We start from the raw sequence: 27,979 nt of genomic DNA, 5'->3' as shown, positions 1-27,979 counted from the left end.
ACGCCAAGGCCAAAGTAAGACCAGACCCTGCTTTCCATCCAGCTTTATTAACACAGTGTACAGACTTCATTGTGCTCTTTCAAGAAATGGGATTCACAGTGACATCCTTTGATCAGTCAGTAAATTCCACTAGACAATGTCCACTCATACAGACATTGGCCCCAGGTCAGCCACAGCAGCCTGCCCTCCCCCACAGGCTTGCTAAATCCCCTAGAGCAGCCAAGCGGAGACGGGCAAGTGGCTGCGCTCGGCTGTGTGTCCTTTAAGGCTCTTTGGTCCTGGTTGATTTCCTCTCAGAGGCGTCCAAATAAAACTTCCCTTTCCTCTTCAGTCCGCACCAGTCTCTCTTTGGTGTTAACCCAGTGGGCTGAGGAAGGGAGGCAGCCAGGAAATTATACCCATGAAAATGTTCAGTGAATGCCTCCCTCCTTTGTTTTTACTCACGGTTAGTGGAATTACCTTTTAGACACAGAGAAGCAGAATCAGATATGATTTTAGGGCAGGAGAAAGAAGTCAGTATCAACGGACATGGCTTGAAGCACCACGAAACTCTGCTGCCTCCATAACGTCCTTTTTTTTCGGCCTCGCCCAGAGCATGCAGACATTCCTGGCCCAGGGATTGAACCCACACCACAGCAGTGACAACACTGAACTCTTAACCCACTGGGCCATCAGGGAACTCCACACAATGTCCCTTTTTTTTTTTTTTTTTTTCTTCTTTCTTTCCACTAAAAATTCCTGGGTGCCTGATAAACTCAAGTTTAGCAAGACTCCCAGAGAAGCTTTCTGACGGGGGGCACTGGGCAGGAGAAAGGGAAAGAGCAGAGAGGGGCCCAAGGCGACCCGGCTTCTTCCCTCCCATTTCCTGAGGGAGCTGGAACTGCAAGGGTGAAAGGTTCCCTCGCCTGAGAGCAGGTGAGAAAAAGAAGAGGGCTTCTTGCTCAACCCCGGCTGGGACCAGAATCCCAAAGGTTTCCTAATTTTTCCAAATAGTTTGCTCAAGTGTCTTCCCCAGGGTCCCAGCAACTTCTTCCTAAGGGGGTCTCAGCTCCTGGTCTCCAGGGGCTGGGGACTGGGTGAGAGCAGACAGAAGACCTGGCCTTTCTCCCCTGTTCATGTTTATCCCCTAGAGTCCAATAAGCCCAGGTGCCTGGAAGAAGCATGAGGCATCCTCCCGCCCCCACCCTTACCCCCCAAATCCACCCTGGCCTTCAAGGCCCCATCGGCAAAAAGGAAGGAGGGAACAGGTATCCAGGGAGGCTAAGGAGGAGCTGGTGGATAGGGGTGTGGACTGGTCCTTGCTGGGATAGAGCACTTAGAGACCCTTATTGAAGTAGACATAAGGCACAGGTTCTTCACACTTGGCCTTGATGCTGTCTCGGAGCTCCGGTTCCAAATAGGAAACTGGCAATTCGCTGAGAAGAGAGAAGAGAGTCGTGAGCACGCCACCTGGATGAGCAGCAAACTACCCTCGGAAAAAGATCTAACTCAGACGCCACCTCTAAGAAGCCCTTCCTGATTTTTCCATCAGAATTATTAATGGCCTCCATACCCCCACAGTATGCTGCTTTTACGTCTGTCGAGCCCTGACTTCATTCTCCCTGGTGCTAAACTTACAACTTCACAAGATTCCAAGCACGGTGCTCAGAACATGGGAGATGTGGAGCACAGGACTACTGAGCTGAGAGCAGCAAGCAAAGGGACACGGGCATCTTCTCGGTATGTATTCAAACTACATCTGGTCTCCCGGAGCCGGTTCCCCCGCCCTCCCTCGCCCCCACCCCAGGCTGAGGCTTCCCTTCCCTTGGCCGTCATCTCTTCTCATGCCCTGCCCCGCCCTTCCCAGGACCTGCAAAGGAAGTGGAGGGGTCCCAGCCATCCACCCTCTGGCAAATATCAGCCAGAGTAGGTACCTACCCTCTTGTTCAATTTCAAAGACCAGATCCAGCCAGGGGAGATGTATCTAGTAACTCAACCAGCAGGGACAGAATGGCCCTTATCGTTTCCCCACCTTCTCTCCGAGGCAGCCTTTGCTTCACTGGGAGTGAGCAACCTGTCTGCCCCTTGGAGCTCTGCCTGGTTTGCCATACACTGGGGGTTAAGAGGCCCGGAGTTTGGGCTGCCCAGCCCGGCCCTCTCTCCTTCAGCACAGCTGGCAGGTCAGCAAAAGCAGGGACAGCGCGTTTAGTAAAACAAAATGAGGAATGAACAGCTGGTACCATTTCTGCGGGAAGAGCCCACACGCCACCGGCACCATGAAGATGAGGCTGGAAGAAAGAAGAAACCAAAGTGTTAGGGGGCATTTGGCCTCTCCCAGAGCCACCCACACCCCATCGCTGAGTCGCCCAGAGGAAGGAGGAGATGCCTACTCAGCTGGCCCCAAAGCTCCCCTCCCTCCAACTTTATTCCTAGTCTTAGTGCCAGGGAACTCACTCTGGCACGGGACAGAAGCAGTCTTCTGCCACCCCCCACCCTCATCCCACATCCTCCTGTGGGTCATTCAAGCAGGTGAAGAGAGTGGAATCACTAGGGCATGCGAGCAGCAGCCCTAAAAGCCACAGGGGCCCTCGGATGTACAGGGAGAGCAGAGGGCTGTGAACCCAGGGTCCTCCTCCCATATTCGCTGAGTGCCCGGGCTGCTGGAGGAGACGAGGCAGCACTTCTCACAACTTCACAAGATTCCAAGCACGGTGCTCAGAACACGGGAGATGTGGGGAACTCAAGGCACTCGCTCAAATGTAACACTAATTCAGTAGGTCTTGGGAAAGGGCCTGAGAGTCTTTATTCCTAACGAGTTCTCAGCATCACGTCTTAGAGGATTTGGGAATTGAACAGACCTGGGTTTGTATCCCAGCTCTGCCGCTTCCTAGCTGTGCCTCTCAGGCAAGTTCCCTCTGAGCCACTAGAGGGAGGGCAGGAGTGACACGGGTGACACATGCAGTCTGTGGTAACTGCCCCTCAGTGGGAACTCCACAGAAAACAGTCTGACATAATGTTAAGCTTGCTGCGGTCCCAACCTCTCAGCTCCAGCAGTTCCCAGCTAGAGACACTTGGGCAAGGAGACGACAGCAGCCTGAGTACCTCCACGGCTCAGGGAATTGGGTGAAATTATAGATGGGAAACATCAGCACAGTAAGGACACACAGACAACACCCAATACACTTTTTTTTCCCCCTTTTCAGGCCACCTCATAGCACATGGAATTCACGGGCCAGGGATCGGATCGGATCCAAGCTACAGCTGTCACCTATGCCTCGGCTGCGGCAACACTGGATCCTTTAACCCACTGTGCTGGGTCGGGGATGGCACCTGTGTCTTGGTGCTGCAGAGATGCCGCCCATCCCATTGTGCCACAGCAGGAACTCCAATACATGTTGGTTTTGGTTGCTGTCATTAGCCTCACGGCCTCACAAGGCATGATTAATGCTGGGACATGTCCAGTCAAGGGCAGGCTCCTAGGAATGCTACATGACTTGAGGCCCTGCCCTCTGTGTCAGGATGGGATGCTTGACCGGCCCAGTCTCTGTTGTCATTTTCAATTATATGTATATACTGAGATATACCTGACACATAACACTGCGTAAGTTTACGGCATCTGCCAATGCCTCTGTCACATTATCATGTCTCTATTGTGGTGGGACGATCTCACCATTTTTGTCTCTTCTCTGAAATCATTGCAGACCTCAGGTCAAAGGGGAGACCCCAGGACAGGAGGGCACCCGGGGGCACTACTTTCCACATAGGCCTGTACACAGGGCCAGCCTGGTGCCCTTGGAAAGATGGAGTGAGAGCTCTCTAGAAGGGCATTTTTTTTGGCCACACCTGTGGGATGCAGAAGCTCCAGGTTCAGGGATTGAACCTGTGCCACAGCAGCAACCTATGCCACAGCAGTGACATGGTGGATCCTTAACCTACTGAGCTACCAGAGAACTCCAAGAGAGGTGCTCTTGAAATCAGGTAAAGGAGTACCTGGTTTCCAGCCTGGGCACAAGAAGACAGATCCTGGAACCCCACCGCTGACTCCAAACCAAGAAGACCCATTACTCACAAGCACCCGGACAGCAGAACCTGCAACGGGGCGTGCAGGACCCGGATTCTCTGCACAGAACAGACAAGAGAGAGCCCATGTGGGACTGGACGTACCTCGAGGTGAGCCCCACGCCCAACAGTCTCCTAGAAACCCTGGCGCCGTGGGGAGACGTCCTCCTTGCCCTCTACAGACAAAGCGGACAAACAGGGAGCCAGCGGAGATGGGGGCGCGGGGGCAGGAGGGAAGGAGAAGAGGGTCATGAGCCCCCAGTATGTGTGAGGCTGGGGGCCTCGGGGCAGGAAAGATGCAAATGAGAACCCACTCACCTTCATGAAGCGCAGTTTCTCCAGCCTTTCCATGACCACCGGCAGCAGGACTGGAAGAGACCAGGGGAAAGGCTGGGGGGCGGGCTGCAGAACTTCCCCCAAGACCCCTTCCCGAAGCCAAATCACAGACGAGTGACTCCCCCTCTGTGCCCAGAAATTCCAAAAATCCATTTCATTCGGGAGAAGAATGAAAGACTGCAGGCGTGGCCACACCTGCCCTCTCCCCCCAAGTCCTAGCGGAAGGGTGCTTCTCGAACCTCTCAACCTGCACACTTGTAATGACAGGAGGACACGTCCCGAAGGCGCAGGGCACCCTTCTCAAGACCGTCATTGGGGAGTCTGGGGATGGCAGATGCCATCTATTATATTCAGAATGGATAATCAGCAAGGTTCTGCTATATAGACAGGGAACTATATCCAATCACTTATGATAGAACATGATGGAAGATAATATGAGAAAAAGAATGTGTATATATGTATAACTGGGTCACTTTGCTGAACAGCAGAAATCGACAGAACATTGTAAATCAACTATAAGTTAAAAATTCCTGTTGTGGCTCAGTGGTTAACGAACCCAACTAGTAACCATGAGGTTGCAGGTTCAATCCCTGGCCTCGCTCAGTGGTTAAGGATCCAGCGTTGCTGTGAGCTGTGGTGTAGGCTGGCAACTGTAGCTCCAATTGGACCCCTAGCCTGGGAACCTCCATATGCTGTGGGTGCGGCCCTAAAAAGACAAAAGACAAAAATATAAAAAATAAATAAATAAAAAATAAAAATTTAAAAAGCAAACAGGAGCTCCTGCTGTGGCACAGCGGAAATGAATCTGACTAGGACCCATGAGGTTGCAGGTTCGATCCCTGGCCTTGCTCAGTGAGTTAAGGATCTGGTGTTGCCGTGAGCTGTGGTGTAGGTCACAGATGTGGCTCGGACCTAACGTTGCTGTGGCTGTGGCATAGGCTGGCAGCTATAGCTCCAATTTGACCCCTAGCCTGGGAACCTCCATATGCCACGGGTATGGCCCTAAAAAGCAAAAAAAAAAAAAATTTTATATATATATAAAATAAAAAACAAAACCATCTTTGAAGGCTCACAGAAGTTTTGTATCTTACTCTAACATGCCCCGCCTAGAAGCGAAACCAGGACAGGGGACTTATTTTCTCTGCCACTGTCTCCCCATCACCCCACGCTATGTCCAGCACACTGAAGGAACTTAAGGAATATTTGTTAAATGAAAATAACTTTCTCCACCAAATCTCCGATTAACTGATGTTCCATGGCTCTCCCGTGGCTTCTGGCACTCAAGGAAACCAGTTTGAGAAGCATGGCCATGGAGAATGGTGTCCCACCCCCCACCCAAAGTGTGGCCAAAGTCTCCATCACGTGTTCCAGGGTCCCCCAGGATAGGAGGGCTTTCCCATCTTACTCATGCCGGGGGCTGCCATGGCGATCCGAGAAATTACCACCTGGGTGATGCCTATGGCCGCAGCTCTCTGAGGGCAGAAAAGAGTAAGCTGTCAGGAATGACCTTATCCAGTATCCATGGGCTGCACCAGAGGACGGGGTCAGGGTCAGGGTCAAGGTCAGGGCCATGGCCAAGTCTGAGATGGCAAAAGGGTTGAGTGACCTCACCTGGCCCTTTCCCAGAGGGCTGTATTTTTAGGGCTTCAGGACCAGAAATGCTGATGAAAAGACACAAACAGAGATGTGGAGGGAAAATCGATGGAGAAGGAGGATGGAGTCAGGGAGACGGGTTCTCAGCCCTATGGTAGAGTCCAGGCCCGCTCTCACCACTAAGAATAGGACAGGGTAGGAGTTTCCCTGGGGTGCAGCAGGTTAGGGATCTGGCGTTGTCACCGCTGTGGGTTGGGTCACTGCCGTGGCACAGGTTGGATCCCTGGCCTGGGAACTTCGCATGCCGAGAGTATGCCCCCCGCCCCAAAAAGACCAGGACAGGGTGTGAAAGGGAAGTCCCTCCTCCCACCCCAAAAGGCAGGCCTCTGCTCACCCGGGAATGACCCATCTCATTGTGGTTCCTGTCCTTCACGCAGATGCCCTGGATGAGCTCCCTAAACACAGATAGGAGGTGCTGGGCTTGGAAAAGGGGTGCTGGACGCCTGCTAGCGATTTAACACACTAGGGGGCCAGAGCCAGGGGATTCAAGCTCTAGGGGGCCACCTCCTGCTCCAGAGAGCCGTATGGCGGCCGGGATCTAGGGTGGAGGCTCAGAGAGCTAGCACTGGGCCTCGAGTGACGAGGCTGAATCCGGAAGCTACAGAGTAAGTTGTACGATCTTGAGCAAGTTCCCTGATCCTTCTAAGGACACAGTTCTCCTCATTTGCAAAATGGGAATAATCACGGCACCCACTTCAGAGGACTTGGTGAGGATTAAACGGGATAATGCCCATGAAGTGCTGAGTCCAGTGCCTGACACGGTGACCAGACAAGAGACAAGAGCTGCCCTGGCTGTTAGTCTCAGGCCGGGTCCTGACAGCACTCCATGCAAGACCAGGTGGGTGGCCGGGACGCATTCATTCCTCAGAAGGAACAACTGGGTCAGGGGAGGGGACGAGGAGGGGCGCCGTGTGAATGCACGACCACTCTGGCTGTTCTCTCTGCAAGGGGAATGGGATGAACTGTTTGCTACTAAGTGCCTTGGAGATGCTGGTGATGAAGGCAGTGATGCCCACGGTGGCTATGAGAGCTAATGCTGATGGAGCATTTTCTTAGGTTCCAGGGGCTATTTTAAGTGCTTTATATGTATGACATCATTAAGTTTTGTGACAGAGGAACATCTGTGCTTTCTCTAGTCAAGAAACAAGGACAGTGAGACACAGCAGGTTTCTCCTTTCACCTTTCCTGCTGTGAAGCTTAGAGCTTGGTGCCTGGAAAACCTCTCTCTAGGCCAGGAGCTTCTTTCAAAGCTTCTTGGCTCTGTTCTATCTTTGGACGCTTTGCTACATTTTATTCTATAAGCTGCCCCAGGGGCTTTGGAAGCAGGCTGAGTTCACAAGTTAAACCCAGTTGTAGTTGAAAGGACATGGGTCCACCCCAGCCCCAGGCCCCATCCCACACCGTCCAAAAAAATGACTCTCACAACAGTTATCACAGATGAAACCCAGCCATCTGCCACTCCCAAAGCCATCACTGTAGGAGCAGCCAGGCCTCACCGAAGCTTCAGAAGCGCAGCCCAGCAGCCCTCCCCGCACCCACTGCAGCACCAACAAGCCACCCCCCCGCCGTGGTCTCCTGCCCTTTCCCGGCTAACCTCATGGTTTATAAGGGAGGAAGGGGGATTCCTGTACTCACTGCTGTCGCATCATTGGGATGTTGACACAATTGGCAGCAGCCACAGCGGCAAAGGGCACCCAGCGACCCACCAGGGGTGGAGCTCTCTGTGGGGGAAGAGAACCATGGGAGTAGTTCAGGTTCACTGGTAAATAGGTGTGGCAGGGGCTTAAGGAAGACAAAACAAGAAATCAGACCTCACTATGGCCACACATCCAGACACCCAGTCAGGGACCCCAAATGCCCTCAAAAGCCCCAGAAGGACCAACCTGGGGACAGCCCTGATGAATTTCCCACTACTTGGCTAGGCTCTGGCCAAACCCAAATCACCTAGATGGGAAATGACCCCTGCCTGGGGAAGAGTTTTCCCTAAGACTTTTGCTGCCCCCTTGTGGCCACCATGCCCACAGCAGCCACAAAGGTACCTTTGTCATCATGTTCATGCTCACAGCGGTGGCCACCGCCGTGGTTGTGGCTGTGATGTAGGAAACTGCCATCTGCCTGTTGGAGAAGAGAGTTGTTGGGGAGGAGGGACCCCTGCTGGCTGAGGGCAGTACCAGAGCTTGAGTGATTAAAGTCTGGAAATGTGGCTTCATGACCAAGAAGCTCATGTGGTCTGTCCCCAGCCTCATCTTGTGATCTCCCCCCAACTCAGATGCTCCAGCCCCCCCACCCCCAAGCATGTTCCTGCTCAGCGCCTCTGTCCCTCTCTATCTCTATCTATCTGTCTTCCCTGGGATCTTGCATGGCTAAGTCCTTATCTCTCAAAACTCAGCTGAAATGTCGGCTCTCCACAAAGGACTTCCCTGACCCGCCCCTCTACACAGATGCCCCTCGGCTGAGATTATTATGCCACTTTTCTTTTCTTTTTTAAAATTTTGGGGGCTTTTTTAAAGTTTTATTGAAGTCTAGTTGATTTACAGTGTTGTGATCATTTCTGCTGGACAACAAAGTGGTTCAGTTTTATATCTATATACACGCACATATACACATACATATATATACAAATATATATATACACACACATCCATCCTTTTCATTTGACAGAAATATTAATTTTCCTTTACAACTGTAGACTTCTTAGAGCTGAAGAACTGGAAACACCATCTCTTCTTTGACTCTTAGTAGCCCTATAGACTTGTTTTCTTAAAAGACCTTAAACTCCAGGGACCATCATGTCTTACTTAAACATATCCCCTGAACCTAGAACCTAGCACCATGCTCAGCACCCAGAGATACTCAAGAAATATCTGTAGAATGGATGCATGAATGATCAAGTCTTGAATTGTTGTAGGAAGAAGCTGGTCAGTCTAATACTTCCGAACCCTGGTCAGTCTAATACTTCCGAACCCTGAAAGGAGACTTGGTCACCTGCCCGGGACAAGTGCCACCTAGAGAGGATGGATGTCCCAGAGCCTTCAGAAGGGCTGTTCCCCCAGAGGCAGGAGGCCCATGGGGACAGCCTGGGGTTCAGGTCTCCTACCTGAGCGACGTGGGGGAAGCTGCATTCCTATTGGTGTAGTTGACTAAGGCATTGAAGGACTGGTTCACCCACTGCCAGAAGATCACTGCCGGCATCGTCCTACAAGGAAGGGAGGCCCGGAGAGGCAGAGAGAAGGATGGAGGGGGACCTGGGGGACACCAGTCAAATCACAGTACCTGCCACTCCCCAGCTGCTCCCACACTGTTTTATGCACCTGGGCTTTTGCACAGGCTGCCCCTCTCCCTGGAACATCCTCACCCCCTGCCTTTCCGAACGTGCCTGAATCCTGCTCTGTTGAGACATCGCTTCTTCCTCGGAACCTTCCCGGCCTTTTCCCTACCTTGCCCGAGACGCAGTTACAATGCTATATTCTCTATGCTCCCACAATGCCATATTCTGCCCCCCACCCACCACTTAGCAGGCCGGACTATAACCGTCCACTTCTTGATCACCACAAAACTGGGAGCTCCCTGAGTGGAGGGACTACAGTTTTCATATTCCCCAGGCCTGGCTCAATAGCTGGGGAGGGAGTTCCCGTCGTGGTGCAGTGGTTAACGAATCCCACTAGGAACCATGAGGTTGCGGGTTCGATCCCTGCCCTTGCTCAGTGGGTGAACGATCCGGCGTTGCCGTGAGCTGTGGTGTGGGTCGAAGACTCAGCTCAGATCCCGCGTTGCTGTGGCTCTGGCGTAGGCCGGTGGCTACAGCTCCGATTCAACCCCTAGCCTGGGAACCTCCATATGCCATGGGAGTGGCCCAAGAAATGGCAAAAAGACAAAAAAAAAAAAAAAAAAAAAAAAAAAAAAAAGCTGGGAGCAAATGCATGGAGAAAAGAGAGCTACCGAGCAACTTTCCCCTCCCCACTGGGCTCAAAGGGGTTTCCTGGTTTTTTACGTGGATATTACATTATAAAAATACATTAAATTCGTTGTTGAATAACCACTCTTTTTTTTTTTTGGCTGCACCCACAGTATGTGGAACTTCCCAGGCCAGGGACTGAACCCATGCCACAGCAGTGACCCAAGCTGCTGTAATGACAACACAGCTGTCATTAACCCACTGCACCCCAGGAGAACTCCTTGAATAAGTACTTTTTTAAAAGGAATTAGCACTGCTCCTTTGTTGAGAATTCTAAAGAGGAGTGCCTCAGTTCATACAGCCAGGCTCCAATATTTCTTGGCTATGTGAACCTGGACAAGTTATGTAACCTCTCTAGGACCTCAGTTCTTCATCTATAAAATGGAAATCAAAACAGTACCTCTCCGGAGTTCCCGCTGTGGCACAGCGGAAGTGAATCTGACTAGGAACCATGAGGCTGCAGGCTCAGTCCCTGGCCTTGCTCAGTGGGTTAAAGATCCAGTGCTGCTGTGAGCTGTGGAGTAGGTCGCAGAAGCAGCTCGGATCCCGCATTGCTGTGGCTGTGGCTGTGGCCAGCAGCTGCAGCTCTGATTCAACCCCTAGCCTGGGAACCACCACATGCTGCAGGTGCAGCCCTAAAAAGACAAAAAAAAAAAAAAAAGAAAAAAGTACCTCTCGAAAGGGTTGCTGAGATTAAATGAGGCGATACACACAGGAATTTAACACAGGGCCTGGTATCTGGTCAGGGATCAATAAAGACAGCTCTTACTATTATCCTAATACGCCTCCCCGTCTAGCAGGTCCAAGCAGCCTTGCTGCCGGGGCGCACCTGTAGAACTGGAGCATGAAGCCCGTGATGATCATTCCGCCAGGGACCTGGAAGGACATCCGCCCGATGACGTTCATCTTCTCCCCGGTGTCAGGGTGGAAGGCTGAGTCGTAGAGCTTCTTGGCATAGAGCAGCTGCTCCACTGGGGTACCTGGGGGGACAGCCCCGACCCTGCCCCCAGGACAACAGGCAGAGTTACCTCCCGGACCGGGGCATCCCTCCCGAGCCCTCTGCCTAGGCCCTCGTCTTCCGTTCCACCTCCTCCGAGGGAACCTCCAGCCGCTTCCCCGAACCGCTCACCTGCCCTTCTCCACCATCGCTTTGGCCCAGTCCAGCTCCCGCTCGGGCACCAGGATGGTGCGGGGGTCTGTGATATTGAAGAAGTGCTTGACCCGCCCCAGGAAAGTGCTCTGGTCCCAACGGGGGGCATCGATGTTAAAGCCGGACAGGTCAGCCTCCATCTGCTCTCACATAAAAGGCTGGACTTCAGAACAGAGGACAAATGAGGGCTGTCCCCAGATCAAAGCTTGCCTTTGAGGCCCTGGGCACCTCCCGCTGTTGCGGACTGATGGCTTTCACCAGCCACGAGCATCATCTGCCTCGGCTTGGAAAGGGCCCACCGAATGGTCACCAGTCTGAGCAACTGGGCACCAACATGGGTTTCCTGCATGCCCGCTGGTGGCCCGTCTGGTGCCTGATCATGCTGTGGGGGAGACAGGAGAAAGGGGACACCATGCCCGTCCTGGGGAGTTGAGTCTGACTAGGGAAGGAGAGCCCAGCTGTGGAACGTAGGTAATACATACAGCACCATAAGCATGGGGAGGAGAGGAAGCAGGGATGGGGGGAAACAGTAATTGGGGTGGGGGGGCTTCCCAAAAGAGGTGGAATGTGAGTGAAGCCCCAGAAGACAGATCTATCTGAAGGAGGAGGAGGAGCGAGACCACACTGAAGGCAGAAACAAGCACAGATAAAGATGGAAACAAACACGGCCAGATCACCTTCATTTCAGAGAGTGTGAGGGGTGTGTGTGTGTGTGTGTGTGTGTGTGTGTGTGTGTGTTGCATGCTGGCCCTGTGAGAAGTCCTGGCCACGGTTGTGAGTGAGACGAGGTGCCATGTCTGCCCTCAAGGCATTACAGAACAGGAGGGGGACAAACAAGTCAATCAACGAGGACAGCAGTGTGACAATGGTGCTGACAGGTGGGGGGGGCGGGGGAGCAGCAGAAAGCCAGAGAAGAGGGACCCAAACCTGAGATGACCATGTCTCTTGGTTTGCCGGCGCCTCTTGTCCTGGGGTAATTTTTAATAGCATCCCCTCTCACCTTCAAGAGTGTCCGTCCCAGTTTGGACAATAAATTACAAGGTCATCTCATCTAAAATGGATAAGGGATTCTGAACACACTTTGTGAGAATAGGACATAAACAATTATTCTTTTCTTTTTTGGCCACCCCGCAACATATGGAGATTCCTGGGCCAGGGACCGAATCTGAGTCACAGTTGCAGCTGCCTCAAGGCCAGATCCGTACGTAACCCACTGTTTGGGGCTCAGGATAGAACCTGGGACCCAGCAGCAGCCCTAGCCACGGCAGAGACAACGCCGATCCCACTGCACCACAGCAGGAACTCCTGAAATACACAATATCTTGAAGGACGTGTAAAAGTTAGTAGACAGGAGTTCCTGCTGTGGCATAGTGGGTTAAGGATCCTGTGTTGCCACAGCTATGGCGTATGGCCCAGCTATTAGATAGACGGAGGAGAGGTACCCCAGGCAAAAAGAAGAGCCAGCCTTTAAAGCACAGTGCATGTGGGGACCTGATGATGATGATAACAGGCAATGGTCACTGAGCTCCCACCCTGCACTGGACTCTCTGCTTCATGCTGAGCAGGCCAGGGATTGAACCCAAGCCGCAGAAGTAACAATGCCAAATCCTCAACCACTAGGCCACCAGGTAACTCCAAGATACTCTTAAATTTAAGCCCATTCTATGGATGAGGAAACCAAAGCACAGATAAGGAACCGTATCAAGTCACATAAGTATTAGCCAGTGGCAGAGCCAGGATTTTAATTCAGACTGATTGACTTCAGAACTCTTGCCTATAATTGGGTTTTGGAATCCATGACTTGAAAAGCTAACACAGGAGTTCCCATTGTAGCTCAGTGGGTTAAGAACCGCACATGGTGGAGTTCCCATTGTTGCACAGCAGAAATGAATCTGACTATAAACCATGAGGTTGCAGGTTCTATCCCTGGCCTCACTCAGTAGGTTAAGGATCCGGTGTTGGCATGAGCTGTGGAGTAGGTTGCAGATGCAGCTTGGATCTGGTATTGCTGTGGTTGTGGCGTGGGCCGGCAGCTATAGCTCCGATTTGACCCCAGCCCTGGAACTTCCATTTGTTGCATGTGCAGCACTAAAAAAGAAAGAAAAAAAAAGAAAGCTAAGGCAGGTCAGGTCTGACATGTGAGGAGCCTGAATGTGGTCACTCCTCTCCTCAGAACATCAAAAAAGCTGAACAGGCTGAAAACCAACAGGTCTTAGACCCATCAGAGAAGTGAAGTCACAGGGCAAACCACTGCCCCCAAGCTTGGAGAGACAGGCAGGTACAGAAAATCACAGCTTACTGGGAACAAAAGCTCAACCCTGGGGCAAGTACCATTGGAAAATGTCAACATTAATTGACAAATTGCTGGAAGTTCAGTGTGGACAAGCTTGAGAGTTAACAATTCCAGGGGGACACTGGTGCAACCACTACGGAAAAGAGTATGGAGATTCCTCAAAAAAATGTGTTCACTGCAGCACTATATACAATAGCCAAGACATGGAAACAACCTAAATGTCCATTGACAGAGGAGTGGATCCAGAAGATGTAGTACATACATATATACAATGGAATATTACTTAGCCATTAAAAGGAACGAAATACCAACATTTTTAGCAACATGGATGGACCTAGAAATTACCATGCTAAGTGAAGTCAGCCATACAATGAGACACCAACATCAAATGCTTTCACTGACATGTAGAATCTGAAAAAAGGACAGACTGAACTTCTTTGTAGAACAGATACTGACTCACAGACATTGAAAAACGTATGGTCTCCGGAGGAGACAGTTTGGGGGGGTGGGGGGATGTACCTGGGTTATGGGACGGAAATCTTGTGAAATTGGATTGTTATGATCATTATACAACCACAGATGTGATAAATTCATTTGAGTAATAAAAAAAAATTAAATGGTAGAGCCTAGGCAGAATTGACCATGGGGGGAGAAAAAAAACTAAAAACAGAATTACCATTGATCCAGCAATCCCACTCCTGGGCATCTATCCAGAGAAAACCATGACTCGCAAATATACATGTATCAAAACTACTATGAGGTACCACCTCATACCTGTCAGAATGGCCATCATTAACAAGTCAACAAATACCAAGTGCTGGAGAGGGTGTGGAGAAAAGGGTACTCTTCTACGCTGTTGGTGGGAATGTAAATTGGTACAACCACTATGGAAAACAGTACGGAGGTACCCCAGAAAACTAAAGATAGACCTACCATATGTCCCAGAAATCCCACAAAACTTTCCTTAAAAAAGACACAGGCACCCACATGTTCATTGCAGCACTATTCCCAATAGCCAAGACATAGAAACAACCTAAATGTCCATCAACAGATGAATGGATTAAGAAGATGTATTATATATACATGATGGAATACTACTCAGCCATAAAAAAGAACAAAATAATGTCATTTGCAGCAACATGGATGGAACTAGAGACTCATACTAAGTGAAGTAAGTCAGAAAAAGACAGACAAATACCATATGATATCACTTACATCTGGAATCTAATATATGGCACAAATGAACCTTTCCACAGAAAAGAAATGCATGGATTTGGAGAATAGACTTGTAGTTGCCAAGGGGGAGGGCAAGGGAGTGGAATGCACTGGGAGTCAGGGGTTAATGTAAACTATTGCATTTGGAATGGATAAGCAATGATATCCTGCATATAGCACTGAGAATCATATCTAGTCACTTGTAATGGAACATGATGGAAGATAATATGAGAAAAGAATATATATATATACGCATTCCCATCATGGCTCAGTGGTTAATGAACCCAACTAGTATCCCCGAAGACATGGGTTTGATTCCTGGCAAGGATCCAGCATTGCCAATGAGGTGTGGTGTAGGTCGCAGATGCGGCTCAGATCCCATGTTGCTGTGGCTGTGGTGTAGGCCGGTGGATACAGCTCCAATTCAATCCCCAGTCTGGGAACTTCCATATGCTGCAGTTGCAGTCCTAAAAAACAAACAAACAAACAAACAAAAATGTACATATATATATGTTGGTGAGAGAAACTGGGTCACTTTGCTATAAAATAGAAAATTGACTTAACACTGTAAACCAACTATAATGGAAAAAAATAAAAATAATTAAAAAAAAAAAAAGATACATGTACTCCAGCACAATAGCCAAGACATGGAAGCCACCTAAATGTCCATTGACAGAGGAGAGGATAAAAAAGATGTGGTACAAAAACACAATGGACTATTACTCAGCCATAAAAAGGAAAGAAATAGGAGTTCCTATCATGGCTCAGTGGTTAATGAGCCCAACTAGTATCCACGAGGACTCAGGGTCAATCCCTGGCCTTGCTCAGTGGGTTAAGGATCTGGTGTTGCTGTGAGCTGTGGTGTAGGTCACAGACATGGCTCAGATCCTGCGTTGCTGTGGCTGTGGTGTAGGCCAGCGGCTACAGCTCCAATTCAGCCTCTAGCCTGGGAATCTCCATATGCCGTGGGTACAGCCCTAAAAAGAAAAAAGACAAAAAAAAAAAAAAAAAAGGAAAGAAATAATGGCGTTTGCAGCAACATGGATGGACCTACAAAACGTCATGCTAAAGTGAGGTTAGCTAGACAGACACCAAGGTCATATGGGGAATCTCAAAAAGGGACACAATGAACTTCTTTGCAGAACAGACACAGACTTACAGACTTTGAAAAACTTATGGTTTCCAAAGGAGACAGGTTGGGGGTGGTGAGGGGGGCTGGGGGGGTGGGATGGAAATGCTATAAAACTGGGTTGTGATGACTGTTGTACAACTATAAATGTAATAAAATTCACTGAGTTAAAAAAAAAAAATTCCAGGGGGACTCAGTCTTCTGTGGGGTGGAGGATGGGGAGACACACTTTTATGAGTTTTACCTCCAAGAGCTCACTAGGTTCTCAGGCTGAAGATCAGAGAAAAATTCCCAAGTGCTTCTGGCAGGAAGATGGGGAAAGTGGCCATTCTGAAGTACACCTAGAGGCCTCTGTCACCTTTAACAAGGCCTACCTAGTCTGTTTTACCAGAGCTTAACCACCTTGAGTTTCACCAGATCCTAACTCCCCTGGGAGAAGGGGAGCCCAGAAGGACTTGCGAAGGTCCAGCACCCCCCCCACCCTATCACAGGACTATAGAACATTCTCCCTCTGCTCACACTGCAGGTGGTAGAGGCTCCTGTACGGTAACAGGAAGAACTGAAAAACAACAGAAAGAACTGTGAGTCTCAGACCTTATCTAAGAAGAGGTCTCTAGAAACCCAAAGACAACAGTGGAGACAAAAACAAGGACAACAGGGGAAATGTAACTTTTGACACCTAGAGCTTTAGCAAACAGTAATCACAGCCTAACTCCTTGCCAGATAAATGTAAAACTTCACACACATCTGGCTTTCAACAAAAAAATGACAAGGCATCCGAAAAGGAAAAAAGAGAAAAAATCCAGAGTTCCCATTGTAGCTGAGCAGGCTAAGGACCTGACATTGTCTCTATGAGGATGCGGGTTCAATCCCTGGCCTCACTCAGTGAGTCGAGGATCTGGACTGCCATAAACTAAGGCAGAAGTTGCAGATGCAGCTCGGATCTGGTGTTGCCATGGCTGTGGCACAGGCCTTCAGCTGCAGCTCCAATTCAACCAGGGAACATCCATTTGCTACAGGTGCAGCCATTACAAAAAAAAAAAAAAAAAAAATGGAGCTCCTGATGTGGCTCAGTGATTAATGAATCTGACTAGCATCCATAAGGATGCAGGTTTGATCCCTGGCTTTGCTCAGTGGATGAAGGATCCAGCATTGCTGTGAGCTGTGGTGTAGGTATTAGACATAACTTCGATCCTGTGTTGCTGTGGCTGTGGCATGGGCCGGCAATTCAACCCCTAGCCTGGGAATCTCCATATGCTGCAGGTGCGTCCCTAAAAGCAAAAAAAAACCTCCACAGTTTGAACAGACAGAGCAAAACATCAGAACCATGTGACAGAGACTTTGGAATTACCAGATCAGGAATTTTAAATAACTGTGAGAACTCCCTGGTGGCCTAGTGGATTATGGATGCAGCATTGTTACTGCCGTGCTGTGGATTCGATTCCTGGCCTGGGAACTTCCACAATGCTGATGGAATGGCCACAAAAAATTAAATAGGCTTAGATTCCGGAGAGCGATCTCCTCTGAGCCCACTGGTATAATAAACCTGAGTTCTCAATAAATAAATAAATAAATAAATAAATGAAACCATGAAGGGGGGACTATTAATTTAGAGTTCCATATACAGCAAAATTATCAAGATGAAGTAAAATACTTTCTGAAACAAATAAAATTGAAGGAATTTGCCACCAATAGACCTGACCTGCAAGATGTTAAAAGTTAAGTTTTTCAGAGAGAAATAAGATGATATGGGTCATAAAGTCTAACTACATAAAAAGGGTCAGACAAGGAATAATTAAAGGTAAAATTTAAATATTTCTTTTTGTTGGAGTTCCCTGGTGGCTCAGCAGGTTAAGGATCCAGTGTTGCTGCTGTGGCACAGGTTTGACCCCTGGCCCAGGAATTTCTGCATGCTGCAGGTGTAGCCAAAATATATACATGTATTTTTTTCTTACCCTAATTGTTACCAGTTAACAAATATATAACAGTTCAAAATAATAATAGCAACAATGTATTCAGTGGTTGCAACTTAGCCATAAGTAAATGAATGACAGCCATGCTGTAACAGGTGGGATGGAAGAATTAGGAAGACTCTATTATAAGGTATTTGCACTACCAGTGAAGTAGGATAGTATAATTGGACTTGGATTGGTTGCAAGCATATATTGCAAACTCTAGGGCAATCACTAAAAAAATTTTCAAAGGAAGTATGATCTATATGGCAAGAGAGGAGAGAAAGTGGAATTATGTAATAAAAGCTATGGCTTTTTAAATTTTGCCTGAAAATTTCAGGAAGCCATTAAAAGATTTTAAGAAGAGTGACAAGATCAGGTGTGTAGTTTAGAAAGAACTGGGCCATCAGATGAAAATAAACAGGGTGTGATAGGACCACATAGAATGCAGAGACCAGCCGGAAAGGAACCCCCAATAACCCTGGCAATAAGTGGGGTTCAAATGAACCCAGACGCACCAGAACCAGGAGGAGGATCAAAAGAAGAAAAGCTTTTGGGAATTTCCATCGTGCCTCGACAGTTAATGAACCCAACCAGCATCTATGAGGACCTGGGTTCAATCCCTGGCCTCGATCAGTGGGTTAAGGATCCAGCATTGCCATGAGCTATGGTATAGGTCGCAGATGCAGCTAGAATTCCACATTGCTGTCTCTAGTGTAGGCCTGTGGCTACAGCTCCGATTTGACCCCTAGCCTGGGAACCTCCATGTTCCATGGGTGCGACTGAAAAAAAAAAAAAAAAAAAAAAAAAAAAGAAGAGAACCTTTTAAAGCAGCATGATCTGGGGATTTGCTAAGTGATTGGATACAGGAGGAATATTCTATCTCTTAGGGCTCAACCACAGAAACAGAATCAGTAGGATCTATCTATCTATCTATCCATCCATCCATCCATCCATCCATCCATCCACCTATCTCCTGGAATCTCTGACCTCAGGGTGGGGGTGTCTATCCCCCCCTTTTTCGGCTGCACCCATGGCATGTGGAAATTCCCAAGCTAGGGATCGAACCTGCGGCACAAGAGAAGCCTGAACCACAGCAGTGACAACTCGGGATCCTTAACCTGCTGGCCTAGCTCTTTTTTTAAAGAGATTCCATATGATTATGTCAGGCCACCCAGGATAATCTCCCTTTAGATTAACTCAAAGCCAACCAATTAGGGATTTTAACTAAAATCCCTTCACCATAGGACCTACAAGAAGGTGTGTATGTGTTATAAACTGGCCCCTTCTCCCTCAAAGCCCCCTCCTGCTAGAAATATGGTGAGGAGGGGTCCCTAGGGAGCTTTTCTAGCCTTGCCAAATTGACCCATCGCAAATAAATAGAATGATACCAGGGTTTCTGACTGGGGCAGTAAAGTGCTGACACAGAATGCAGAAAAATAGGCTTTAAAGGAGAAAACGGTGAGTGTGATTTTTCTTGTGTTGAGTTGCAAATGCTATGAGACTTTCTTATACACAAGAGGCTGCTGTCTGTCTTGGGTCCTTTGCAAATGCCAGTCCAGGATGCTATTCCTTCCTCTCTTAACTACATAACACCTGCTCATCCTTTTTTTTTTTTTTAATTTTAAGGAATTATTTTCAGATTCACTTCTGTTACTATGCCATTTGTCTTTTTTCTTGAAAAAAAAAATCACCTTAACGGAGGATTCTCCATATATACTGAATTCCAAGTTCACAGGTATGGTTTGAGTAAGATTTAAAAAGCTATCTGGGAGTTCCTGTCGTGGCACAGCAGAAACAAATCCAACTAGGAACCATGAGGTTGGGGGTTCGATCCCTGGCCTCGCTCAGTGGGCTAAGGATCTGGCATTACCGTGAGCTGTGGTGTAGGTTGCAGATGTGGCTCAGATCTGGCCCAGCTGTGGCTGTGGTGCAGGCTGGCAGCTGTAGCTCTGATTCAGCCCCTAGCCTAGGAACCTCCATATTCCACGGGTGCAGCCCTAAAAGGACAAAAGATAAACATAAAAATAAAAAATAAATAAAAAGCTGTCAAAAAAATAAAAAATAAAATAAAATAAAAATCTGTCTTCTCGGAGTTCCCTCTGTGGTGCAGCAGGTTAAGGATCTGGCATTGCCGCAGCTGTGGCATAACACATAACATCTCAGCTCCAGCTCAAATCCCTGGCCTGGGAATGTCCATATACCAAGGGTGTAGCCAAAAAAATTAAAAAGCTCTCTTTTTGAGTTATACAATTATCTAAATCCAAAAGCACTCAAAGAGTTGAGCAAACAAAGCCAGTCTTCCTTTGCATCTTAGGGGAAGGAAACATAGTGCTGATGGAAGCCACAGACCTAGTCAAAATTGTTTTATATTTTTTAGTGAAAGTAGCGGTCTTTCCACCCAAGACCACTACTTCAATAAAGACCCATGGGTTATTAGAGCTGCAAAGGAAGTTACAAGAAAGCCACCTCAGAATAAATAGCAGCCTTAAAAGCAGGTTCATTAGCGAATAATTTCAAGTGCTCCCCCTTAACCTCCCCCCAAAAAAAGTATCTTTTTTCTCTCCAGACAGCTGGAGTTACTGGTAAGTAACTCCCATTTGTCGTTCAGACTTGGCTTAAATATCCTTTCCACAGAGAATCCTTCGAAGGAGCCCCCTTTCCTCCCTCCCACCCAACTACATCAAGTGCTCTGCTATAAGCCCTCTTGGGGGGAGTTCCCGTCGTGGCGCAGTGGTTAACGAATCCGACTAGGAACCATGAGGTTTCGGGTTCGGTCCCTGCCCTTGTTCAGTGGGTTAACAATCCAGCGTTGCCGTGAGCTGTGGTGTAGGTTGCAGATGCGGCTCGGATTCCCGCGTTGCTGTGGCTCTGGCGTAGGCTGGTGGCTACAGCTCCAATTCAACCCCTAGCCTGAGAACCTCCATATGCCTCGGGAGCGGCCCAAGAAATAGCAACAACAACAACAACAAAAAAAGCCCTCTTGGCTTCGTACTTCTCCTTCAAAGCCATGCCAGTTTGTCATGGTCCTCTGTGGTTTTACCTTAATGAATGTGCACCTTTCCCTACTAGGCCATAAACTCCTCGAAGCCAGGAGTTGTATCCATTTTGCTCACCATGATTTCCCCAATCCCCAGCACAAGAATTTGAGCATTTGCTAATAAACAAGAGGTTCAGTTGGTCAGCCACTGGATATTCAGGCTTAAAAGCCAGCATGGAGGTCTGGGTTAGAAGGAAAACAGGGAGTGAGCAGCTTGGAAGTAGCTGAAGATAATGTTTTCCAGGGAGAATACACAGACTGGGAGGAGGAGAGAGCCGAGGACATACCCTGAAAAACCACTATATTTATCAGACAACCCTTCCAAAAGATGAGAAAGAACCACCAGCAAGGTAGGAGGCAAGAGCAGCCAACAGGAGTTCCCGCTGCAGCACAGTGGGTTAAGAACCTGATTGCTACAGCTCAGGTGGCTGCAGAGGCGTGGGTTCGAACCCTGGCCCTGTGCAGTGGGTTAAAGGATCCAGCATTGCCCAGGCTCAGATCCAATCCCTGGCCCAGGAACTTCCATATGCTGCAGGTGGGGCCATAAAAAGGGAAAAAAAAAAAAAGCCAATAGATGGGGTAGAGGGAGCATGACGGTCAATTCTGAGACTCCTGGGGCAGGAGAGAGTTCAGCAGGCTGATGGCTCAGGGTAAACCGCTTCCCCAGGAGGAAGGAGAGGCCCACAGTGGAGTTTCCACCGCATCCCTGACGGGCCCCGGCTCTGCTATGCAGACGTCAGATGCCCCAGAGCAAGTGTCCACTACCAGAACTCTGGCTTCCCCCTCCTGCCCCACCACTGAGCCCACAAGAAAGCTCTGGGCTCTGCTCTCCCAGGACAGGCCGACTTGGCTCCTGCAGGCTGGTCCAAAGACCAAAGGCATTTCATGCAGTCCCAACTGAAGCCAGGACGTGGGAGGGGAGAAACGGTTAACGGGCCCTCACTTTACAGGAAGCAGAACGGAGTCTGGCTGGCAGATTGCATGCTGCCTTGGCTCACAGAGCCCCATTCTCCCACTGGATGGAGACAGCCCCAAATGCCATGCTTCCCCCTCAACACACACACACACACACACACACACACACACACACACACACACACACACACACACTTCCCAGCCATCACTCTCAACCCTAAGCCCCACAAACCAACACTGGAAAGTCCTCTGCCTTTCCTAATGGAAGCACTTTTACCATACAGTGGTAATCATTTGCTAAATCATGCAAGAACCTTTGTCTCTGTTACCAAGGTCAAGGCAGGAACTGCCCAGTCCTTGTCTCATGTAAAATACAAAGGGGAAAAAAAAAATCTAAATTTTATGTGGTCTCAGCATTTTCCTTCATGCCACTGCCCCCCAGTGAAGACAGTTCTGTGACTCCTTGGGGGGAAACTCAAGCCCCTTCCTTTTTTTTGCCTTTTTTTAGGGCCGCACCTGTGGCATATGGAGGTTCCCAGGCTAGGGGTCAAATCTGAGCTACAGCTGCCGGCCACAGCCACAGCAACGCGGGATCCTAGCTGCATCTGTGACCTACACCACAGCTCACAGCAATGCCAGATCCCTAACCCACTGAGCAAGGCCAGGGATAGAACACGCAACCTCATGGTTCCTAGTCGGATTGGTTTCCACTGTGACACGACGGGAGCTCAAGCTTTTCTTTGACATAGTCCCACAGCATCCTGTCCTCCAAAGCACTCTGGGCTTTTGTAATTATCACTTTCTTGGTATTTACAATTATTGGGATAAAATTTGCCTCCCCTGATCAACTGTGGAGTTTCGCTATAGCCCTCATCTGCCCTCTAAAAACACTTACTGCTTGCCTGACATGCATTCCAACCTATCTTGGCTTCTCTGGGAATCAAGGATGCCCCCCCACACACCCTTTTTTGGTCATATTCAGAAGTTGCCATGGCTATAGAAGTAAGAGCAGGCTTTCTTTCATGAAGCTGCAAATTGTCTACCCCTCCTACACCGAGTCCTAGCTGGTCTCTTAGGTTTTCTTCAACAGTTACCCTCCCTCTTCCCACACGAGCCACAGGAAGTACTTCCTAAAAAGGTGACGATCATATGGAGGGTGCCACTACAGGGAACAAGGGAGGAGGTGGCAATCAAACAGGGGACTGACCATACCCCCCACCTTCCCGATTAGGAAATGCCACAGCTCAAGGACATTAGGAAGCCAAGATCTCAGCTTCCGGGAGGGAACTGATGCCTAGGCAGGTCTGCCAGCAAGGTGAGCACCTGGGGTACTCATGGCCCTACAGACATAAATGTGAACAACAAACAGATCCAGTCCTGTTTATTCAAAGATCTGACAAGAGCTAAGGTCTATTTTCCCAAGATCACAAGGCACAGCGTCACCTAGACAGGTCCTCTATCCATATGGGGTATTTGTCTCAAGAAAGGGACAAAGAGAAAGAAAGAGAGGGAGGGAAGGTGCAAAGAGGAAGAGAAAAAAAAATGAAATAATGGACTGCCTCTCCTGACGTATTGCTCGTCCTTCCAGAGAGCTGATGCTTAGACAACAGGCTTCCAAATCTCTTCTGGGGTGTCCTTTTGTAAAGGTGTGGGGGGCACCTTTTTTTTTTTTTTGCTTTTTAGGGCACCTGCAGCATATGGAAATTCCCAGGCTGGGGGGTCAAATCAGAGCTACAGCTACCAGGCTACACCACAGCCAGAGCAACGCGGGATCCAAGCTACATCTGCAACCTACCCCAAAGCTCATGGCAAAGCCAGATCCTTAACCCACTGAGCGGGACAGGGATTGAACTCACATCCTCATGGATCCTAGTTGGGTTCATTACCGCTGAGCCACGATGGGAACTCCCAAGATTTCCCTATTTTTATGGGTGTGTGTGTGTGTGTGTTTGGCCACAGCATGCAGTGGCTTGAAGGGGGATCTCAGTTCCCAGACCAGGGATTGAACCCAGGCCACATCAGTGAAATCGCCGAATCCTAACCACTAGACTACCAGGGAACTCCCAAGATTTCACTATCTGAATCCCCACGTAGAAAGAATAACAAAACATCACTAGTACTCACATCAGAGGAAGATCAAAGCAGTCAAAGATGCAAGAAGCTCAGACACAAAGACCACTGAGATGGCAAGGGCTAGTGTCAAGGGTGTTTACAGCAAGCTGGAGAATGAGACTAATAATTAAATAAGCAGGCCCTGGTAGTATATGCCTATGTACAATCATGTGATACTGAGGCAACCATGCTGTCAGACACCAGGCAATTTAGAAAGAACAGTCTGGAGTTCCCGTCGTGGCTCAGCGGAAACAAATCTGACTAGTACCCATGAGGACGCAGGTTCGATCCCTGGCCTCGCTCATTGGGTTAAGAATCTGGTGTTGGAGTTCCCGTCGTGGCGCAGTGGTTAACGAATCCGACTAGGAACCATGAGGTTGCGGGTTCGGTCCCTGCCCTTGTTCAGTGGGTTAACGATCCGGCGTTGCCGTGAGCTGTGGTGTAGATTGCAGACGCGGCTCGGATCCCGCGTTGCTGTGGCTCTGGCGTAGGCTGGTGGCTACAGCTCCGATTCAACCCATAGCCTGGGAACCTCCATATGCCGCAGGAGCGGCCTAAGAAATAGCAACAACAACAACAAAAGACAAAAAGACAAAAAAAAAAAAAAAAAAAAAAGAATCTGGTGTTGCTGTGAGCTGTGGCGTAGGTCACAAACGTGGCTCGGATCCCTCATTGCTGTGGCTGTGGTGTAGGCCAGCAGCTACAGCTCCAATTTGACCCTTAGCCTGGGAACCTCCATATGCTGCAGGTGCAGCCCTAAAAACACACAAAAAAGAAAAGAAGAAAAAGAAAGAGAAGTCTGCCTTGCCTTTCACAAAAGAACCAACAGACTAGAGTTGGGTAGATTGAAAGAGTGCAAGCTCTGAGTTAAACATTCATTTTGCACTTCAGTCAAGGTTCTGAACTAAGTTTTCTCCTTAAGGATCTGAAACAGGTATGCAGGTAGTAGATGTTTTAAAAAATACTTTAGTTGAATATGCATTCAGGACCATTCAGGAAAAAAATCTGCCTTGGTTCCAATAACCTTTTTTTCTTTAAAAAATGGCCACACCCAGCATATGGAAGTTCCCGGGCCAGGGATCAAATATGAGCCACAGCTGCAGCAATGCCAGATCCTTAACCCACTGTGCCACAGCAGGAACTCCTACCTTCATTCCAATAATCTTAACTATACTGAAAAGCCTGTTGGTTGTAAAAGAAGCAAAGCCCAAAACCCAGATTAAACTATTAATATCTAAGACCCACATAGCACTTCCTATGGCCAAGCAATGTTCTATGTGCCTGATATACAATTCATATAATCCTCACAAGAACCCAGTGAGGTAGGTAAGAGGCACACACGCACGCGCGTGCACACACACACACACATCTCCAAACCTCCAGGTATATCATCCATGCCCACACTTTATCAGCTCTTAAAAACCTCTGGACTTACATCTCAGGTATAAACCACTCTGCTCCCTCCACATGGACAATACAATAACAGTGTTTAAAGGCACTTAAAATAACCAATTTCTAGGGTTGTGAGAATGAAATGAAATCATGTATGAAAAGCATTTCACTAGGAAAGATGTAACTTCCATGAGGACAGTTTTGTCTTTGCTGTGTCTCCAGGGTCTGGACTAGAACCTGGCACAACTGTGATAACTCTTCTTCCTGTCCTCTGCCCTTGGAAGGGGTGGGAGGTAGCACCCAGAATCCCTCTCACTCTTTCTTGCCTGTAAGTGCCTGCCCATTTTTGCCTCCTTCCGGGCTGCAGTCGGCGCACCGACCCGTCCAACGCAGTTCAGCAAAATCATCCATCCTAAAACGCCTTTCACCCGGCTGTCACCTCATACCAGCCCTCAGGGCCAGTCCTCAGGCAGTTTCTTGCCCTCCAACAGGCAGCCTCCCACCACCAGGGTTCCTCCAGCCCGGATTCTAACACAGGTGTGTGGAGACGGGTGTGCAACCCACGACGCCCTCGCCCCTCAGCCTGGCACACGAAGGTGCTGGAGGCCATAAGGAAGATGTCCACAGGTATCTTCTTCTTGTGCCACGTGGCTTGGGCAGGTGGAAGCCCGGCCCACGCTGCAGCCCCGCCTAAGCAGAGTTAGGACAGAAATGCAAGCTACGTCGCGGAATGTGGGGACTGGAGATAGATTCTGCAGGCTGCCTCCTCCCAAGACCCCTTACCTGGTCCCAGAAGGAATGTGCTGAGACAACTGCTACCAGATGCAGCCCGCGTTCGCAGCCTGGCCTGGATGCACTTTTGGCTTCCACCCGGGAACCGCCCCTCGCCACGCCCCCTCCCCTCTCCTGGACCAATCATAGGCTAGGTGGCCCCCGCCAGCTGAGTGGGCGAGTTTTCACGGTTCCCCGGGTCTCCACCAGCCTGCAGCTGCCAGCGGCCGCTCCAACAGCCCGCCTGCGCAGTAGGCGGGCACTTTGGCGCGCTTGCGCACTTCGGGGAAAGGGGAGCTGGACCCCGCCCAGTCCTGCTGCTCAGCTCCTCCGCTGTGCGTGCGAGGGACGTCGGGGGCGGCGCCGCAGCAGTTGCCCCTGGTAACGGGGGAGGCAGGAGGTGGAGGAGGAGGAGGAGGAGGGACTCGGCGGGAGGATGGTGAGTGTGGGGGTCAGGGTACCTCCGGAGCCGGTAGGTCACCCGCCTCCCTTCCCCAGGCTCGAGGCGCGGCATTGCACTTAAAGTCAAGGAGAGAATAGCCTGGCGTTCAGCCTGCTGTCTTAGGTCATGGATTGGTTTCGGGGGGTGGCGGGCATCCCCGACTCTGTGGGCCCAGGAGAGAGATCTGGGCCTGGGGAGGAAGGCGGGGCTTGCAACGGGTCCGAAGCTAGGGGAAGGGGCTGGAAGAGTGCGTGGTTATCCCCGTACTGAGTAGGGGCTCCATCATCATTCTGAGGATTGGGATGAGGGCGGATCCGAGGAGCTGCGGAGAGCAGCAGCTGGACACAGGCTTAGATCTTCCCAGGGAATCGGCCTCGCTGCGCCGCAGGAAAGTGGGGTTCACCAGTGCCTGGCCAGAAGCGGGGAGAAGGGCCAGTTCTACTGTCTTTGAGGTCGCGCTGGAGGTACCCTGGGAAATGGTAGCCTAGCTCTCCTCCTTCTCGCCATGTGCGGGCCTCTAGGGGGAAGGGTGTAAATCCCAGGACACAAAGAGGTGTCGCTCAGAAAAGATGCCTGGTGGATTTTCGCCGTCTTGGTGTCTGCGTGACGGACGCGTTTCTGCAGTCCCGAGTCATTTATTTGCGGAGGATTCCGCAAGGTCTGATAGTCGGTGACGACCAGTCTCCTATACAATACGTAATCCATGTGGTGGAGGCAAACTTGCTGCCTGGTCCTTAGCATTTCCTTTGGAACCTGTTGCAACCTTCTTTTGCATATGACCACTCCAGAACCAAAGGTCTTAGTCTCAGTTTGGAGCAGATTAAAAACGGAGAGTAGCCGTCACTTTGGGGCAAGCCTTTTTTTCTCTGTCAGACCAAATTAAAACTTTCCCAAATTGTAAATTATGACATATTTGACCTTCGATACTGTTCCTTGTTGCTTTCTCTGCAGTTAGTTGGAGGGTGTTAAAATAGAATTGAGTAGTTTTAGAGCCAAAGAAAAAATTGATTTGGAAGCATTTAGACCAGGATGGTTGACTTAGGAGCTGCAAAGAGCGTTTTGTTACCTCCCTGTCCCAACTCCAGTTTTGACTTTTAGAAATGTTGAACAATTCCGATTGATTTATGAAGTAAGAAAAAGCTAGATGTCCACAAGGAAAAAATACTTGTGCTTTTGGTCGGATTATCCAGTGAGTAAATTTTGATAGGAAAAAATTTTTCAATTGATTTTTACATTGTCAGATTGGTAAATAAGTAGGATTATTTGATCTGAAGTTGCCAATCACATTTCAACACTTGCTGCATTGCAGTTTTATTAACCTCAGGCTAAACAGATTTTTACATGTTTGCTTTTTATTAATCGTTTATACATGAGCTGTCCATTTAAAGGCTAAGTTTTTCTCAACAGATGAGCACAAAACATAAATATTTACACAGAAAATAACTAGAATTGAAATGAATAAGGCAATCCAAACCAACAGAGAAAGAGATGTCATCACAAATAAGAAACACACGAGAGTTGGCTAAATTTTCCCTGTTTATCAATTAAGTGGACTGTGTAATTTCATGATTGTTTAATTTATAATT

The 27,979-nt window shown here is 49.1% G+C and overlaps 2 protein-coding genes across 27 annotated transcripts in view; one reads left to right on the top strand and one right to left on the bottom strand.

The window, feature by feature from the left end:
* Window positions 1–27,979, top strand: part of PCGF6 (polycomb group ring finger 6) — a 1,082,924-nt gene that overhangs the window by 553,432 nt on the left and 501,513 nt on the right. The window lies entirely within an intron of this gene.
* SFXN2 (sideroflexin 2) lies at window positions 29–26,071 on the bottom strand. Of its 26 annotated transcripts, none has more exons than XR_014826832.1 (12): window positions 25,964–26,071; window positions 11,112–13,220; window positions 10,812–10,982; window positions 9,125–9,223; window positions 8,067–8,142; window positions 7,663–7,748; window positions 5,986–6,422; window positions 5,780–5,846; window positions 4,357–4,406; window positions 4,049–4,098; window positions 2,220–2,267; window positions 29–1,415 (listed from the first exon to the last, which is right to left on the bottom strand). XR_014826832.1 is itself a non-coding variant. In XM_021073471.2 (12 exons), the coding sequence occupies exons 2-12, from the start codon at window positions 11,270–11,272 to the stop codon at window positions 1,316–1,318; spliced, it is 969 nt and encodes a 322-aa protein (XP_020929130.1). In that variant the 5' UTR covers window positions 11,273–13,220; window positions 25,964–26,071; the 3' UTR covers window positions 29–1,315. The 26 variants fall into 26 exon arrangements, 12 of the variants coding, with proteins under 12 accessions (XP_020929130.1, XP_084851461.1, XP_084851462.1 ...); XR_014826835.1 differs by having other exon boundaries at window positions 3,970–4,098; window positions 6,362–6,422; XR_014826838.1 differs by having other exon boundaries at window positions 7,663–7,809; window positions 11,112–11,272.

This window comes from Sus scrofa, chromosome 14, assembly GCF_054392235.1.
Source record: "Sus scrofa isolate SSC_HxYL_T2T_F1_AM1 chromosome 14, Sscrofa_HxYL_maternal_Yorkshire_Landrace_v2.0, whole genome shotgun sequence".
Taxonomy (NCBI): Eukaryota; Metazoa; Chordata; class Mammalia; order Artiodactyla; family Suidae; genus Sus; species Sus scrofa.
This window is presented reverse-complemented; position numbering and strand designations above follow the sequence as displayed.